General features: G+C 37.0%; 1 protein-coding gene across 1 annotated transcript; it reads right to left on the bottom strand.

Annotated features, from left to right (window-relative positions):
- Positions 1–12,156: 12,156 nt before the first annotated feature.
- LOC117702729 (cystatin-S-like) lies at positions 12,157–14,835 on the bottom strand. The gene is made up of 3 exons (XM_034493888.1): positions 14,605–14,835; positions 13,222–13,335; positions 12,157–12,240 (listed from the first exon to the last, which is right to left on the bottom strand). The coding sequence occupies exons 1-3, from the start codon at positions 14,833–14,835 to the stop codon at positions 12,157–12,159; spliced, it is 429 nt and encodes a 142-aa protein (XP_034349779.1).
- Positions 14,836–18,343: the final 3,508 nt, after the last annotated feature.

Here is an 18,343-nt window from a genome sequence, read left to right as displayed (position 1 = left end):
TCTACAGAGTGAGTTCCAGGACAGCCAGGACTATACAGAGAAACCCTGTCTCGAAAAACCAAAAAAAAAAAAAAAAAAAAAAAAAAAAAAAAAAAGTGAGAAGAATGGTAGTTAATATCTAATGGTAGACAGAAAGGAGATTCAAAACAAAGGTGAAGTTACAAAATCTCTGAACTAAAAATCAATACAAAAAAAATCCATATCTTAGACCCCATTGTGGCCAGATGAAGAGACAGGAACTTCAGAATGAAGAGACATGGAAAGAGTGTCTTTGGTGAAAGAAGCAAGGGTCAAGGGCAGATAGAACTGAGTAAGCTGGAGTGGTGAGGCCACAACAATTATACCTATGTACAATATTTTCATTATAAACTCCCACCTTCATGTAATTTTTCTGGTATGTTTACTCTTTAAAGTATTTGTGAACTCTTCTTTAAATTTTCAAAATACACACACATGCACACACACACACACACACATACACACACACAGACAGACACCTAGGGTTATGTGTTTCTATTCTTTCTGCTCACCCTCGTGGATTTAGTCCTGTTTCTCCCTGCCCTCAATATCTGACCATGTTCCCCTTTTTCCTACACTTTCCCCCCTCCCACTCAGTTGCCTCCATCCCTCTGTTCCCTCCATGACTGCTTTTTTTACTCCTTCAAGTATGAATGTGTCTTCCTCACATGGGCCCTTTGGTTTCTTAACCTTCTTTAATTCTGTCTATTGTATTCTCAGTATTCTGTGTTTTTTGGCTAGTATCCACTTATTAGAGAGTACATCCCATGCATGTCCTTTTGCATCTAAGTTACCTCACTCAGGATGATATTTTCTACTTCCATCCATTTGCCTGCAAAACTAATGATGTCTTCATTCTTAATAGCAGAGTAGTATTTCATTGTGTAAATGAAATACATTTTCTGTATCCACTCTTCCATTGTGTAACATCTGGGTTTTTTCTAACTTCTGGCTACCACAATAAGGATGCTATGAACAAAGTAGAACAGGGACTTCTGTTGGGCCTGGTGGGGCATGTTTTAGGTATATGTCCAAGAGTGGTATAGCTGGGTCTTCATGTAGATTTATTTCCAAATTTCCAGGAAATTCCAGAATGATTTTCAGTGTGATTGTACCAGTTTGCAATTCCCTGAGCAATAGAGAAGTCTTCCTCTTTTTTCAACTCCTTGCCAGCATGTACTATCACCTGAGTCTTTGATCTTAGCCATTCTAATAAGTGTAAGATAAAATCTCAGTGTTGTTTTGATTTTCATTTCCCTGGTCATTAAGGACTTCAAACATTTAAGTGTTTCTCAGCCATTTTAGATTCCTCTGTTGTGAATTCTCTGTTTAATTCTATACCCCATTTTTTGATTGGGTTATTTGGGTTTCTGGTTGTTAGCCTCTTCAATTTTTTATATATTTTGTATATTAGCCCTCTCTCACATGTCGTGTTAGTGTATTTTTTTCCCAATCTGTTGGTTGTTGGTTGTCCTATTGTCTATGTTCTTTTCCTTAGAAAACCTTTCCAGTTTCAAGAGGTCCAATTTTCAATCTTCATCTTAGAGCCTGAGCCATTGAGATTCTGTTAAGGAAATTTCTTCCTTTGCTAATGAGTTGGAGACTCTTTCCCAATTTCTCTTCTATTAGATTCAGTGCATCTGGTTTTATGTTGAGGTCCTTGATCCATTTTGGCTTGAGCTTTGTGCAAGGTGACAAATGTGGATCTATTTTCATTTTTTCTACATACAAACTACTAGTTAGACTGGCACCATATATTGAAGATTCTTCCTTTTAACATTGTCTATATTTTTACTTCTTTTCCAAAGATCAAGTGTCTGTAAGTGTGTGGCTTCATTTCTGGATCTTCAATTCTATTCCACTTACCAATCTGTCTTTCTTTGTACAAGTACCATACAGTTTTTATCACTCTTGCTCTGCAGTATACCTTAAGGTCAGTGATTGTAATTCCCCTAGAAGTTCTTTTATTGTAAAGAATTGTTTGCCCTATTTTGGTTTTTTTTCCAGATTTATTTGGAAATTGCTCTTTTCAGGTTTCTTGAAAAATTATGTCGGGATTTTGATGGGGTTTACATTGAATCTGTAGATTGCTTTTAAAGTATAGCCATATTAGCTATGGTAATTTTATCAATCCATTAGCATGAGAGAGCTCTCCATTTTCTGAGGCCTTCTTACATTCTTTTCTTGAAAGACTTGAAGTTCTTCTCATACTGATTTTCACTCATTTGCTTAGATATTTTACTTGTTTACCCCAAGATATTTTATATTATTAGTGACTATTATGAAGGAATTTGTTTCCCTAATTTCTTTCTCAACCCATATGTCATTTGTATAAAGGAAAACTACTAATTAATTTGAGTTAATTTTATATCCAGACAGTATGCTGAAATTGTTTACCAGCTGTAGGAGTTCTATGATAGAATTTTTGCAAATTCCTGCAAATAGTGATACCTTGACTTCTTCTTTGCAATTTGTGTCCACTTGATTTTTTATGTCATATTGCTCTACCTATAACTTCTAGTACTATACTGAATAGATATGGTAGAGATATCCTCCAACACACAGGCATGGTCCCCAGTTATAGAATGAGACCACTCAGCCATCTTCAAATTTGTAACCAAAATTGCTTTTTCTAAGGAAATGAAGGGACAAATAATAGACAGAGACTGGACAAAGACCATGCAGAGACTACCTCACCTAGGGATCCATCCCTTGTGCAGACACCAAATCCCAACACTATAGCTGATACCAAAAAGATCTTGAAGCATGGTATGGCTGTCCCCTAAGTGGCTTTGCCAGCATGTAACAAAACCAGATGCAGATATTCACAGACAACCATTGGACTGAGACCAGGAAACCCAATGGAAGAGTCAGGGAAAGGAATGAAGGAGTTGAAGGGGATTGTAACCCCATAGGAAAAACAACATTATCAACCAACTGGATTCCCCCAGAACTCCCGGAAACTAAATCACAAAACAAAGAGTACACATGAAGAGATCAATGGCTCATGTTACATATGTAGCAAAGGGTTTTCTTATCTGGCATGAATGTAATTGAATGGCCTTGGTCCAGAGAAGGCTTGATGCAACAGCAGAAGGGGTGCTAGATCGGTAAAGCAGTATTGGGTAGATGTTTAGAAGAGTACCCTCATAGATGCAAAGGGGAGGAGGAAGGAATGGGGATTTGCAAAGCAGATCTGGGAAGGGGGATAACATTTGAAAATTAAATAAACAAAATAGTCAATAAAAAATAAACGGATGTTAGAGCTTCTTTTTTCTATTCCATCTACATTGAGGGTTTTTCCTATGTGACTCTTTCTCTTTCTTTCTTTTTTTCTTTCTTTCTTTCTTTCTTTCTTTCTTTCTTTCTTTCTTTCATCCTGGCTTTCATTTCTCCATGCTTCAGGAAGAATTAATCAACTCTGAGCCTCTTGCCTGCCCAACAAGGGATCCTTGAGCCAGAGAGAAAAGAGTCAATATCTAATATCCCATTTTTCTTATCCTCTGATGCTAAAAACGTGAGCTAACACCACAAGAGTGCAGCTTTTGTCTTTTTAACAGTAAAGATTGAATAAAAAAAAAACAAAAAAAATGCCAAATTTTGAGTCAACTCAACCTATATCTGCCTACCTCAGTCTATGCTGTATGCTGGGCTGGTCACTGGAAAAGAACACAAAATGCTCTTCCATGAGACTTCTGTTCATTTCACAATAATCAAATCAAGTAGCTAAAAATCTTCTATAACTCTAGCTAAGTACAGCTAATGCCTCTAGCCACATCAGTAATTTATATTAACCTACTACAAATAACTACATACAGTCACACACAGACACACAGACACACAGATACACAGAGAGACACACACACACTCACATACCAAACACTCATAAAATCTTACGTGTAATAAAAATAACAGAAGTTAAATTTTATTATGAGAAAAAATCAATAAACCTGTATTCATATTATTACATGACACAAGTATTTCACTCCTGGTCAAACCCAAAGTGTTCTGTCTAACAGATGAGTTACAAGCTCTTCAAAATTCATAACTCTTTTATTCACAATAGCTATGAAAATGGATCTGCCTAGATGTCAATCATTTGGAACAAGAATAATGATCATGTGGCAAAAATGCAGACTAGATATTGTTCAGTTTGAAAATTAACTATAAAAATTCACATTAAAATATTATGTAGTCTCTGGCCAAAAATATACATATATACCACATTATATTATATAACCAACAACAAAATAGGTTGGTTAATCAGTTGAATAAAATCAACAACCTACAAATAAGCCAACATGCATATCAACATTTGATTTTTGATACAGAAGCAAAACTACACAATAAAAAAGAAAACATCATCAACAAATAGTGCGGTCTAACTGGAAATCTGCATATAGATCCATATTTTCACCATGCATAAAGCTCAAGTAAGAGTGGATAAAGGACCTCAGCCTAAAAATAGATGCACTAAATCTGTTAGAAGAAAATGTGGGAAATAAACTTAAGTGAATTGGTACAGGAGACCATTACCAACAGCTTAACCCCTAATATCAACAATTAATAAATGGGACCACATGAACCTCAAAACCTTTCTTAAAACAAAAAATTCTATCAAAAGGAAGAAATGGCAGCCAACAAATTAGGAAAAAAATATTTCCCAACCCTACATGTGACATAGGATTGATTTCTAAAATATATAAAGAACTTAAGAAAACAGACATCAACAAATGAAATAACCCAAATAAGGAAGGGATATGTATTTAAGCAGAGAAATTGCAACAGAAGAATTTCTAATGGCTGAGAAGCACTTATAGAAATGTTCTTTTTCTATAAATCCACAGTCATCAAGGTGATGCACATCAAAATAACTCTGAGATTCCAGAATAGTTAATATCAAAAACTTAAGTACCACCTCATGCTGCTGAGAAGATGGAACAAAGGGAACAATCCTCCATTGCTGCTAGGAATCCAACCATCTATAACCACTTATGAAATTAATTTGTTGGTTTCTCACAGTCTTCTCATATAGAGTATCACTCAGTTTGCATAGTTCCATTAGTAGCCACTCTCAGTTTGGCTTCATGTCTTAACAGTCTCATATTGTGTGAGCTTTCTTTGCTTAATGTATTGCAGGCCTTTGTGTAGAATCACTTCCATGCAGCAGGTATGATAAGCCTATATTGTGAAGTGCCATGAAAGGAGTGGTCCCCTAATAAGACATCGTCAAAGTATGTTTTACCTGCTTGAAGTGTGAAGAGATGATGATGCACCATAATGAAATCATATAAAACCACATGTTAGAACAGTGCTTTCATCTCTCATAACAAATGATTAAAAAAACAAAATCTTTGTTCATTTGATCAAGTGTAGTATACCTTGAGGTAAAGGATTGTGATTCCCCCAGAAGTTCTTTTATTGTTAAGAATTATTTTCAATATTCTAGGTTTTTTGTTTATCCAGATTACTTTGAGAATTACTCTTTTCATGGCTTTAAAGAATGGTGCTGGGATTTAAATGATGACTGCATTGAATTTGCAGATTTCTATTGATACAATGGCCATTTTTATTACATTTATTCTAGTAATCCATGAGCATGAGAGATCTCTACATTTCTGAGGTCTTCTTCAATTTCTTTTTTGAAGGACTTAAAGTTCTTATCATATAGATTTTTCACTTGTTTGGTTAGAGTTACACCAAGATATTTTATAGTATTTGTGACTATTTTTGAAAGATATTGTTTCTCTAATTACTTTTTCGGCCCATTTATCACTTGAATAAAGGACAGCTAATGATTGATTTGAGTTAATTTTATACCCATCCAGTTTGCTATAGGTGTTTGTCAACTATAGAAGTTCTCTGGTAGAATTTGTTCAGCCAGCAGTTTGACTATTTCCTACATTCAACTCTTCTTGGGTGTGTTTGATTCTTATGGGTTTGATTCTTGGGTTGTTTATGTATACTATCCTACAATATACAAATAGTAATACCTTGACTTCCTCTACGTCAATTTGTAACCACTTGTTCACTTTTTGTTTTCTTATTGCTCTAGCTAGAACTTCAATAGTATATTGAAAACATATGGGGATAGTGGGCATCCACTGATATTACTGAGATTACTTCAGTATCTCTCCACTTAATATGATATTGGCTGTTGGTTTGTTGTACATTGCTTTTAGTAAGTTTATATATGGGCTTGAATTACTGATCTCTGCAATACTTTTAACATGAAGGTGTGTTGTATTTTGTCAAATGTTTTTTGAGCATCTAATGAAATGATCATGTGAATGTTTTCTTTGAGCTTATTTATATAGTGGATTACATTAATAAATTTTCATACATTGAATCAATCTTGAATCCCTGGATGATAATAATTTGGTTAGGAAAGAAATAAAATGAAGTAAAAGACTTACTAACATTCGATGAAAATGATGACACAGCACACCCAAATATATGGGACACAATGAAAGCAGTGCAAAGAGAAAAATTTATAGCACTAAGTGCCCTGATAAAGAAATTGGAGAGATCTTAAACTAGCAACTAAGCAGCACACCGTAGAGCCTAAAAACAAAAAGAATCAAACACAACCAATAAGAGTTGAATGCAGGAAATAGTGAAACTGATGGCTGAAATCAACCAAATAGAATCAAAGAGAGCTATACAAAAAATCAAACAAACCTAAAACTGTGTGTGTGTGTGTGTGTGTGTGTGTGTGTGTGTGTTTGTGTATGTGTGTGTGTGACACCAAATGTATGTCCCTAAGAAGAGGGGATATGGAAACAATTCACTCAAAATAAGCCCATAGTTCTAGGAGCAATGGGAAATAAGAACACTATTTGCCTTGTAGTCTAGGTACAAATGAACAAAAAGCACTAAGCCATCGCTCATGTCAGCTACTCTAGCTATTCATATATAGTCAAAGTTTGCTGAGATACAAAGCTATAGATATCCAACATAAATTTATAGCAAAATATGCATAGTCATGCTTGTCTTCAAGGACATGCAGATAATAAACTATAACATAATCAGACTAAAGAGCACAGATATGAACCCATACAATATTGTGATGAGAAAAATAGAAAAGTATTTATCATGAACAAAAGATGGCAAATAATATTGTGCCACTTGATTATGAAAGAAATGGAGGATGGTCCATGCCTTCATTGTTTAAAAACTGTTTTCTTTCTCAATCAGTGTGAATGCCATACAAGACTGATCTCATATTTATGGTTATTAAATGAAACCACTTTCTTTTTATTTTTCTGAAGTATCACTTTTCTTCTTATTAAACATGAAACTTGTTTCTCAAAATAAGGTGCAGGTGATATGATTCTGACATTAAAAATAAATATATAAACAAATAAAAAAACAAACCCACACAAACAAACAAACAAGAAATTAGAAGCCAAAGATCAGAAAGACTCTAAGAGAATCTCATCCTTCTTAGAGTTTGTGGTTCATGGCACCTTATTGTTCCCAGTCTTGAACAAAGGATTCAACCATGATAGCAGGATAAAATTGCTGGAAACTAGCACTTACATTTTTGCTTCACAATTACTACCATTACACAACACTGGATAGCCCTGGGGATTTTTCTGTCTGTTATGAGGACATATTGTAATCACAATTTAACCTATTAAAAGTGATGAGCAACTACTTGGCTGGGAACACAACCACTCTTCTTTAGATTCTAGGACAAGCACAAACACTTTTTCTACCAACAATACCTGGTTACATGAAAAATGAGATATGGTGAAGAAAGAAAATACCCATATAAAATTTCAGTGTAATAATCATAGAGATCAAGAAGAAGCAAAGCTAGTTATGTTACATTTTGTTGATAAACAAACTTAACCTTGAATGTGTCATTTGAGAAGTTCCAATATTTAAGGTTGTACAAATTTCTCTTGGAAAGAATAAGGAACAGAGGGGTGGAAGAATGAAATAAAAAAAAGAATAAAGTAATAAAATGAGAAAGGGCCAAAAGTAGGCCAATTTTGGACTAAAATGCAACAACTGCCATGGAAAACTGTGGTAATTTACTCTGCAGTAAAGAACAAGTTTGAAAACTGTGTCCAGAGTATACAGAAAAATAAATGATTGACAATATATACGAAAAGATATGAAGTTAGATAAAAATAATCAAGAAAAACAAATTTCTAATATTAGCATTATATTGGTATCTTGTTTTAAAACATTGCTACAAAATGATTGGCAAGCATATATATATATATATATATATATATATATATATATATATATTAGTATGTATTTCCTTATAACTGTCACAAAGTTAAAAAACATCATATACTTATAATTCATAGATGAGCTAGTGCTTCTAAGCAATTTTTTGTGCCAAACCACATATTTTTGGCTGTGAAACTCATAACTAGAGAGTCCAGTCTAAGAACTTTGCACTGTACCATGTAGTCTATACACAGTAATGTATATTTGAAGACACATCCTTGAACATGAAATAGATACACACACTCAGAGAGAGAGAGAGAGAAAGAGAGAGAGAAAGAGAGAGAAAGAGAGAGAGAGAGAGAGAGAGCTTGAGATGGCAATGCTATGTTTCAAGCAACATATGAGAGACAATGAAGTGAACATTCTCTTTCCCTCCTCACAGTGCTGTAGATCAGCATTTTAGTGAGGCTTATCTGGACAGTACACACAGGATTTCTGCATGTGGTCAGAATTCAATGATAGTTGCCGCTGTGAACTGAGCATGGATTTCCAGGTATGGTCACTAATTTCTTCAGACTGAGAAATAGTTTACCAGGCAGTTTTACTTGTAGGTCTCAAGATATCCTTTTTACCACAGCTGCCCTGGAGATGATTAACTAATAGGCTGTATTTGCATTGAAATTTATAAACTTCCTACTCTAGATAGGTGAAACTGTCTTAAGCTCCACTAACTTAGGAAGGAAACATTGGACACAATTGTGTCACTCTCAAGACTAGGAAAGCCAAAGAATTTTGAGAACAGTTTATATGCACATAGAAATACATAATAACATTGGTAAAAATATGAATATATAAAATGTGCTATATATTTTTTTACTGGGCAGTGTTGCATGTGTTTGTGTAGATGATACTATAATATAAGTTCCTATACCTTAATATATCAAGTAAAGATATGTAAAAGTAAATTGTATATAAAAAAGTATAGGGTCTGGGACTCTTTCACATGGATGTGGTTGAAGTTCTAGTGGACTACCAGATTCTGGATTAGGCATTTTACTCAGAGCCTGTGATCCTGGCAAATACATGCAGTGATTTTTCCTGAGAACACAGTATGAGAAAATGCCCAAAATCTACCAATTTAATGTAATTCTAATCAAACTTCAGACTAAAATCTTCACAGATATGGAAAGAACAAGTCTCAACTTTATATAGCCCAATAAAATAAAACAGGATAGCAAGAACAATTCTCAACACTAACAGAACTTCTGGTGGAATTACCTTCTGTGACCTCAACCTATACCACCTAGCAATGGTTATAAAAATTATATTGAATTAGTACAGAAACAGAGAGGTCTACCAATAGAATAGAAGCAAAGACCCAGAAAGATTCCCACATACCTATGTACTCTTGATCTTTGATGAAAACAAAGAGAGCCAAGGGAGGATGGTTGACTCTGCCTTTGAAGGAGAATAAAATAGATATTGGAGGAAAATGGAGGAAGTAGCCTGAGGGAAAAGAAATGGGGGAGAGCTAGGCAGAGGAGGTCTCTTAGTTGGGAAAGCAGGGAAGAGAAAATGAAGATTGGAAGTATACAGTGCAAGGGTGGGGGTAGGAAAATATCTAGGTTTGACCAGGGACCTGAGACAGGAAGGGACCAAAGCATGTCTATGGGGTGATCTATAAGACTCCTAGTGGTGGGGAGTATAGATCCTGAACTGACCCCTTCCTGTAGCCCAGTGTGATTTCCAGTGTCAGTATACTGTCTAGATCACAACCACAAAATCTTTCACCCAAATTGTGTCTTGCCTACAAGATATGCATGTATAAAATAAAGCAGAGATGTTGGGAGTAGCCATCAAATGACTGACACAAATCGAGACCCATGTCATGATTAAGAACCAATCCTTGACAGTATACATTATACCCTGCTATGCTTATACACAGGAGGCTAGCATAATGATCCTATGAGATGCACCCCCAGCAGCCAATAGAATCAGGTGTGAAAACCCACAAACAAACATTTGATGAAGCTATTCTAGTCTTATGGACAAGCTGAGGGAATGGTTTAGGGACTGGAACAAGATAGGACATACAAGGACGACCAAGGAAGTAAACTATCCTGGATTTTTTGGGGTCCACAGAGACTGACCTATTAACAATAGAATGAGCATGGGCTGAAAATAGGCCACAGAACATATGTGACATGCAGCTTGGACTTCAAGTAGATGCTCCAGCAACTGGAGACACAGATTTCATATTGTGAGAGTAAGTTTGTGATTTCATTCTTTTTGAGATTTTTAAAAATATTTTAATTATTTACATTTCAGATATTATCCCATTTCCTCACCAACCACTAATCACTATCCCATCCCTCCTCCTTCTTTAATGCTTTTATATCATTTAAATTACATACAAGTCAGTTCTAGGTTAAAGAACTAGTAATACAATAGATGATAATAGTCAAGAAAAAGCAAGGCAATGCACCAAGATAGTCAAAGAACACACAGGGCAATTCGAGTCAATGGGAATATGGGATTAGAAAGAGGTCATCTTCAATATATAAGTGCGCCTTTTAAGAATGGGTCATTAGTGTTCTTGGTAGCGATGGCACCTACCTTAATGTCTGAATTATTAAGGGAACATTGTGGGTTTAAATGAGTGGGATATAATATCCTACTAGGAACTGCTTCAGTTGAGACCTAAAGACTCAGTGGTCACACACCTGAGACTTTGACAAATTTCTGCTCCTGATCAGACCCCAGACCTGGAACATGTTCAATGCTCCCCACATAAGGAGACAGGACCTCTACTCAAGTAGACCCAGAACAGAGTTCTCCTTGCTAATGAGTTACCTAGAGGCTCTGAGGGCTTAGTGAATACATTTCTATTCCAAGACATTTCTCCCTGAAAAAGGTATTCAACCTATGACCAGATCCTGAGAAGTAGGGTATTCATCCATTTATTGCCATGATCCATAGATAAACAGTTTAGAACCAAGGACTCTCTGTTTCATCTGTTGGTGCCATGAAGAAACTGGAAAAGGACTCTGCCTATAGAGTCTCAGCAAAAAGTCTCATAGAAGGCCCCTCTGCACTTCCAACCTACCTTATCCAAGTGAGGAAAATCACCAATGAGCAAAGCCAGTTCCCAGCCCTGATGCCAGGATAGAGGTTATCCTCAGCCTGAGTCCTCTGACTCACTTCTTGGCTCTTCAGTGACTTCTAGTAGTGCCTGTATATCTCAGAGACAGGGAACAACAAGGCCTGGACTTTTGAAGGCCCAATGACCCCCAAACCAGCTTCAGCTTAATGCCCAATTTTAGACTGCATTTTACTGCCACTCAACCATTGCTCTGGTGCTTTCTACAGACTAACACCTGCTGAATGGCACCAGGGGAAACGCAGTCATGCACATACTGCATATTTCACCTCCCCAGGGCCATGTCCATGGGCTGGAGCAAAGCAATTCCACCACCCTATATGGGGCCTTCAACACTGCCCCCTTATACTCTGTCTCTTTGCTAGGGGCCACTGTTTCAGCAGAATTGATTTTCACTTCCTTCAATTCCTTATCATCTCACTATTCTGGAAAGTAACAATGTCATAAGCTCTTGACTTGATATGCACATATGGATGTGAACCCTAGATAGTTTCTTTCCCATCCCACAAAGTTAGATACACTGAGACTGGAGTCACACCAAATAAGCTTTTGAACGTTTTATTGAACAATGTATTAGCAAGCATAAGTGGGTAATGAACTGAAGCATTTGCAGAGGAAGAAGAAAGGGGAAGCTGCTTGGGTGTAATTGTATATGCTTAGCAGTCAAAGCCACTGCTGATTTTGGTGCTGATAATCTGCAAGGCATCCATCAAGGCAAGGTCATCCAGTGGAGTGATGAGACAGTGCCAAACGGGTCTGCACCTTGCACAGTGCCACCTGCCACAAACTCATATACTGTGACAGCTGGAGCTCACCAGGGCCATATAATTCTCCCAGGGAACATCAAGGACTTCAAAAGAGCAGAATTCACTCTATAAAAGTGAACAAAGAAGGTTGATCAGTGCTGGATAAAGCTAAGAGGAAATCTGAAACCAGAACTGTATGAGGGTATTCAGCTGGTGAGTGTAAAAACAAACCTCTGCAAAGTCTAACAACACTCAGCCTGATTTAGCTTTGTCTGCTGATCTACAATGTAATGATGTCCCACTCCATATGACTACTATTTACCTTTTAGAATCACAGAGTTTCTCATCTCTTTCTCAAGACATCCCTTTAAGGAACACCATATGACTCATTCTAGGATCACAGAATTCAGGACCAGAGCATGCATTTAGTACACAGGACCCTCTCACTTCCACACAGGGGACTTTCAGAGGCATGGAGCACAGAAACTCCTGAAAGCTCCATAGTAGAAAAAGTGGCATTAAGAGGAACTACCACTGTATATAAATCTACTGTGTCTCTTCTGTACCACTATCACGGAATAGGCTGGAATTGAGTGCAAAGGGCAAGACTGCAGGGCCCGTTTTCTTTCAGGGTGGTTTGGACAGAAGCTGTGCTTGTCAGTGTAAATGTGTTTTCCCAACAGTGAAACCTGTTGCTCCCTCCTCCAGGTCAATCAAGCAACACCACAGTGATCACAGAGTAGATAATTCACATTTTAACATAGTGAGCACCTCAAATTATTTATGTGTAGAGGTACTCAGTTCCACCAGTGCTACAGTACTATCAATATACCCTGGATGTATTCTTAACTACATGCACTACTCTTACACATACACACTTCTGTAAAAACCCATATGTTACTTATATACATTTCTACCTTTGCTCAAGTAAATCTCAGACACACTTTGATCTACTTATATTCACACACACACACACACATGCTTTCTTGCATGTTTGCAAATATTGCACATGTGTATGAATATGGTATAAAGGTACTGTCACAAAGTCACAAGCTTGTACATCCCTCTCCTTGAAGAAAAGGTCTTAGGCGTGTGTTATATTCATACCTCTTGCTGATCAGGCTGTTCATTTAAGGGACAGTGGGTCGAGTCAGCTTCAGTCTTCAAACATGTTGTTTTGCCTAGGATCACTTCAAAATAATATTTCTGTCCACCAACTACCTAAGGAGAAGATAAAGATTTCCTTTTAACATTAAACTGAACTCCATGGGAGCTCTTTTACATTCCAGTAAGACAGGACACAGAAAGAAAAATGTTTCTAATACTTTGAAAAAGTATGTAGCTCTGAGGAGTCTGCTAGCATGGAGGCAATATACAGATTGTATCAGTAATGCAAGGCTGTTCAGAGGACCAGTGATGTCTGGAGGCTTAAGCACAGGGACTAACTTGAGGAGGATGCCACAAATGAGTAAGAAGTTTCTCTGTTCCAGTGTAGTGATGTGTGGGAACTCACTATTAAAATTTAGCTGAATGCTTGAGAGAGGAGAAAAATCCAATCTCTTATTGTATTCAGACTCATCTCTTCATGGATTTTAGGACATTGGATGCTTCACTAAAAGAATGTTTCAATACAAAAGAATACACCCTTATATCAACTTCACTTTAACTGCAACTCTTAATGGGAATATCATTTGAGTTTGAATCTCTCAAGTATGTCTTCCATGTTTAGTTAAATACATTTAGCTGCTTTTCCCACAAGGAATCATAGATTCCTCCTGACAGAACTCTAGGGAAAGAAAAGGTGGGAGCAGACAAAATGTTAAGAACCTTTTGAACCACCCAGAAGTGAATCTTGTGGATCTTTTACATTAAGCTACACATCAACAAAATGAGATTCGTCCACTCATTTCAGTGTACAATGGTCTATGATTCTCTAGTAATTTTTGCATCCCACATAATATATCTGAATGAAGATGTTTATGTAGGGGTTTCTTTTTGTGTAAGGGTCAGGGTTTCATAGGTTCTATTCCATTATGCAACAAAAGACCTAGAGAACCAAGAAATTAACATTATGTTGACAGATACTGAGAACAAGACATAGGAGAAAGATTCTAAAAAACACATGACAAGGGTATCCATGACATTTTCTGATGAAGAGCCTCTGTCCTGGTGTGCCTGAAAAGTTTGGAAAGAAACATACATGCACACACAGACAGCATACTCTAAAATTTCAAAGGAGTGAAACAGAAGTGATTGCAGTTTGAGTAAGCTCACCTACAAGTACTTCCAAAGGACAGAAAATATATGAGGAAAAGAGGTAAGAAAGGGAAGAATATCTCAATACTGCAATACAACCTCAAATCACTAGTTCAAAAGCAAACCCAATCAGGATCAGAGAGAAGAATGGTGGAGAGAATGGTAGATTGATTAAGGAGATATTTGTGTCTCTCTACAAAATAAGTCAGCTTCCTTCTATAAAGGGTCACATACCTGTGTTTTGACACTCTTCACTTCCACCACTTGACTCAGGTACATGTCACTGTTTTGTTCATTGTACTGGCTGACAGCAAAGTCCAGTGCTTCACGGGCCCCATACTCCTCCATACTCGATTCCTCTATGCCACCTACCAGAATGTTACCTACCACAGGGTAATAGCTCAGGTTCAGAACTAATACTAGGGTTGCTAGAAGAAAGAGTTGAGAATGGAGAAGGTAGGCCATGGTCTTTTAGAATTGGACTTGGATCCAAGGTTAGACGTGGAACTGAGTGAGCCTGGATCAGGCAGTGAGTACAGCCTGCAGATGAATTTGCCTTTTATCCTGTACTCTTAGTTTGGATTGGCTCCTTGTCAGCACCACGTGTTATTTCAACCTTTCCTCCTTTTTGTCTATTTCTGCCCTTTATATTTTCCCTCTTTACATCACTCCTACAGGACATAAGATATTCATAGTGTCTTTTCTCTTTCTGGGCCACATCTTCCCAACCTCAAATTCACATCTTTTCTGTATCTCCCCTACATCTTATTCTCTCACAGTTCTAGGCTATGTTTTCAACTCAGCTTTCTTCAAAAATCTTATTCTTCATTTTTTAAACTATCTTTGTTCGGCCTTGTTGCTTAACAGAAGATATCACTGTTCTCTGGCCTTCAAATTCCTACAACACCCCAGTTGAACTCTTAGTGTTTCAGAAACTCTTTGTATTTGGGATCCTGAGAGAGAAGTGTCTTACAAAGTCAACATACACAATTCCTCACAGAAGGGTGGTATTTCAGGGAATCTAGGACCATTCAGTACTGCCCTTTTCAGAGGCAAAACTGCTGAGACAACCTTTAAGTTAGACAATGGTAGGTTGATTTCTTTCCACAACCCATTAACATCAGTCATTATACAGGAAGCTCTTTGAAGGTTGCTTCCTGGTTTACACTTTAATTGATGAGTTCAGAGGGACAAATACTCAGGGTAGGACAGGAAATGACCATCTCTCCTATGACTTGTGTCTGTTGGACATGAGAGGAATTAGACATGCAAGAAAGCAACAGAGCTGGAGTGATATTCTCATCTTTATTTTTGCCACATCTTCATTATTCTTGAGTCAAGTGATTGACCTTCAGGCTAATCCATTTCCTCGATGTTGTGAATAGAACAGCTGTGAGTGTTGAAAGCATGTAACCCTCCAGACATATAGAATATTAATATTTTGATCAGATATAAAAAACTTGGGTCATGTTATAATATGAATACATTTTTTTCTTGTTAATTATTGAAGTTCTGATGTTTTCAATTAGATGTAAGATTTTATGAGTGTTTTTTGTGTGTATATGTGTATGTGTGTATGTATGTATCTATATGTAGTTAGTTTTAGAAAAGTGCAAGATACCGAGGAGGCCAGAGGCATTGTTTGCACTAGGCTAGTATTATAGAAGATTGAAAACAACTTGACTTTCTTTATTACTGTGAAATGCACACAAGTCTCATGGAAGAGCATAACGTTCCTTTGACAGTGACCAGCCCAGTACCTATCATAGACTGAGGTAGACAGCAATGAGTGGAGTTGATATTTGCTGTGGTATAATTTGAATGGATGAGGCACAAGTTAGTTTAATATTTAGTAATTTTTCCTCTTCCTTTCAATCTTTACTATTCAATGGAAGGCCAAAAGCTGTAGACTTCTGGTATTAGCTCCTGCTGTTGGCAGCAGAGGAATAAGAGAAAATTGGGTTGATATTGACTCTTTTATCTCTCTGGCTCAAGGATTCCTTGCTATCCAGAGAATCAGCTCAGAATTGATTTATTCTTCAGGAACCATAGAGAAAAGAAAGAAAGAATGAAAGAAATGAGAAAAGGAATGGAGGTAGGAAGGATGAAAGAGTAAGTAAGTAAGAAAGAATGAAAGAAAGAAAGAAAAAGTCATTCACAAAGGGAAAACACTCATTCAGTGTGAATCAAATGGAGAAATGAAGCTCCAACAAAACTTTCTATTTTTTTTCTTTTAATTTTTAATTAGTTATTTTGTTTATTTAAATTTCAAATGTTGTCCCCTTTCCTGATTTTTTTTTCTGCTGCAAACTCAGCATCAATTCTCCCCTCCCCTTACCTCCTCTGAGAGTTCTCCTCCCCAGACTCACACAATCCTGTCTTACCACTCTAGCATCCCCCTATGAAGCTACATCAAGCCTCCACAGGACCAAGGACCTCCCATTCTAGTGATGCCAGATAAGGCAATCCTCTGCTAATATGGAGCTGGAGCCATAGATCACTGCATGTATACTCTTTGGTTGATGCTTTAGTCACTGAGATTTCTGGGGGCAAGGGGCTGGATAGGTCATATTGTTGTTCTTATGGCACTGCAATCTTCTTCAGCTCCTTCAGTCTTTCACCTATTTCTTTGAGGTTTCTGGGCTCAATGTAGTGGTTGTTTGTAACTGGGTCTCTATCAGTCACATGCTGGCAGAGTCTCTCAGAGGAAAGTCATACCAGGCTCCTTTCAACAAACTCTTCTTGGCATCAGCAATACTGTCTGGGGTTTGCTGTATGCAGATGTGATGGATCCCTAGGGTGTGCAGTCTCTAGATGGCTTTCACTTCAGTCTCTGCTCCATTTTTTGTCCCTGCATTTCCTTTAGAGGAGAATAATTCTATGTTAAATATTTTGAGATGGGTGCCTGGCTCCATCCCTCAAATGGTGGCCATGCCTATGTACTAGAGGTGGTCTCTACAGGTGATAAACTCTCATTTGTTGAATATTTCAGCTAAGGACATCCCCACTGGGTCCTGGGAGCCTCATGCTTCCCTGGCATCTGGGATTTTTTTAATTGTCCCCCCCACCTGCCAGTTCACAATACCCCACTGGTATATATTTTTATTCAATTTTCTGATAGTCTGTACTTCTCTTTTGTCTCTTTCAATACCTGATCCTGGCCCCTTTTATTCTTACCCTGCTAATATCCCTCCCAGATCCCTCAGTTCTTCTACCTACTGTGATTATATTGTTGACTTAGCCTTTCTTAGATAGTTTTTACAGTTCTAAACTCTGACAAAATTTTCTAGCCCTTCTTTTTTCTTAACCTCTGATTAATCTCAGAAAAATAGTAGCCATCAACTTAGTTAAGTAAATGGGTATATTTTTCCAACTTTATAATTTGCCTTTTGTCTTTGGTTCTTTCTCTCTTACCTTCACACATATGGGCACATTTCTGTACACTGTTTTTAATAAGAACTGATAGAAAAATTATCAGATTACAGTTTAGAATAATACAAGGATAAAGTGGAAGAACTCTATGCTGATTTTCACTTGAGTTAGATGGGGTTTTGCTCCTTTATCATATGACACAGTTTAGAAGTGTTATCGTGTTGTGTTTCATCTGATTCATGTAGTGATAAATATTTCCATCATAGAAAAGTGTCCACCTACAACAAACAGGAAAAAAAGAGAGAGAGAGAACAACCAAAACATAAACAAACACCAAGGAGACCAGCTACACTCTGAATGATCCACTCAACCTAACACTATCAAAAAAAAGTTGAATTTTAAACCTTGTAGTAAATGTCAATCCTAAATATAACATGGTATTTAACGCCATGGGACCAGTTCAGATATGATTCACAAATCATTTGAAACAGGCTGTCTCCAACATAATGAAAATATTTGATGTCTTGGAATCCCATGCTCATGAAGCAGTCAGGGTGATTTTCTTTTTCTTTTTTTGATTTTTTTTTTTTTTTTTTTTTTT

This window comes from Arvicanthis niloticus, chromosome 2 (genome assembly GCF_011762505.2).
Source record: "Arvicanthis niloticus isolate mArvNil1 chromosome 2, mArvNil1.pat.X, whole genome shotgun sequence".
NCBI classification, from domain to species: Eukaryota; Metazoa; Chordata; class Mammalia; order Rodentia; family Muridae; genus Arvicanthis; species Arvicanthis niloticus.
This window is presented reverse-complemented; position numbering and strand designations above follow the sequence as displayed.

Bases quoted from the DNA above. Each gene is read 5' to 3' on its own strand.
- LOC117702729 (XM_034493888.1), bottom strand. From the start codon at position 14,835: ATGGCCTACCTTCTCCATTCTCAACTCTTTCTTCTAGCAACCCTAGTA. The intron at 13,336-14,604 runs GTATGTGACCCT...TCTTCTCCTTAG, and splicing joins TGAAGAGTGTCAAAACACAG to GTAGTTGGTGGACAGAAATA. The intron at 12,241-13,221 runs GTATGAATATAA...TCACTTTTATAG, and splicing joins AACAGCCTGATCAGCAAGAG to AGTGAATTCTGCTCTTTTGA.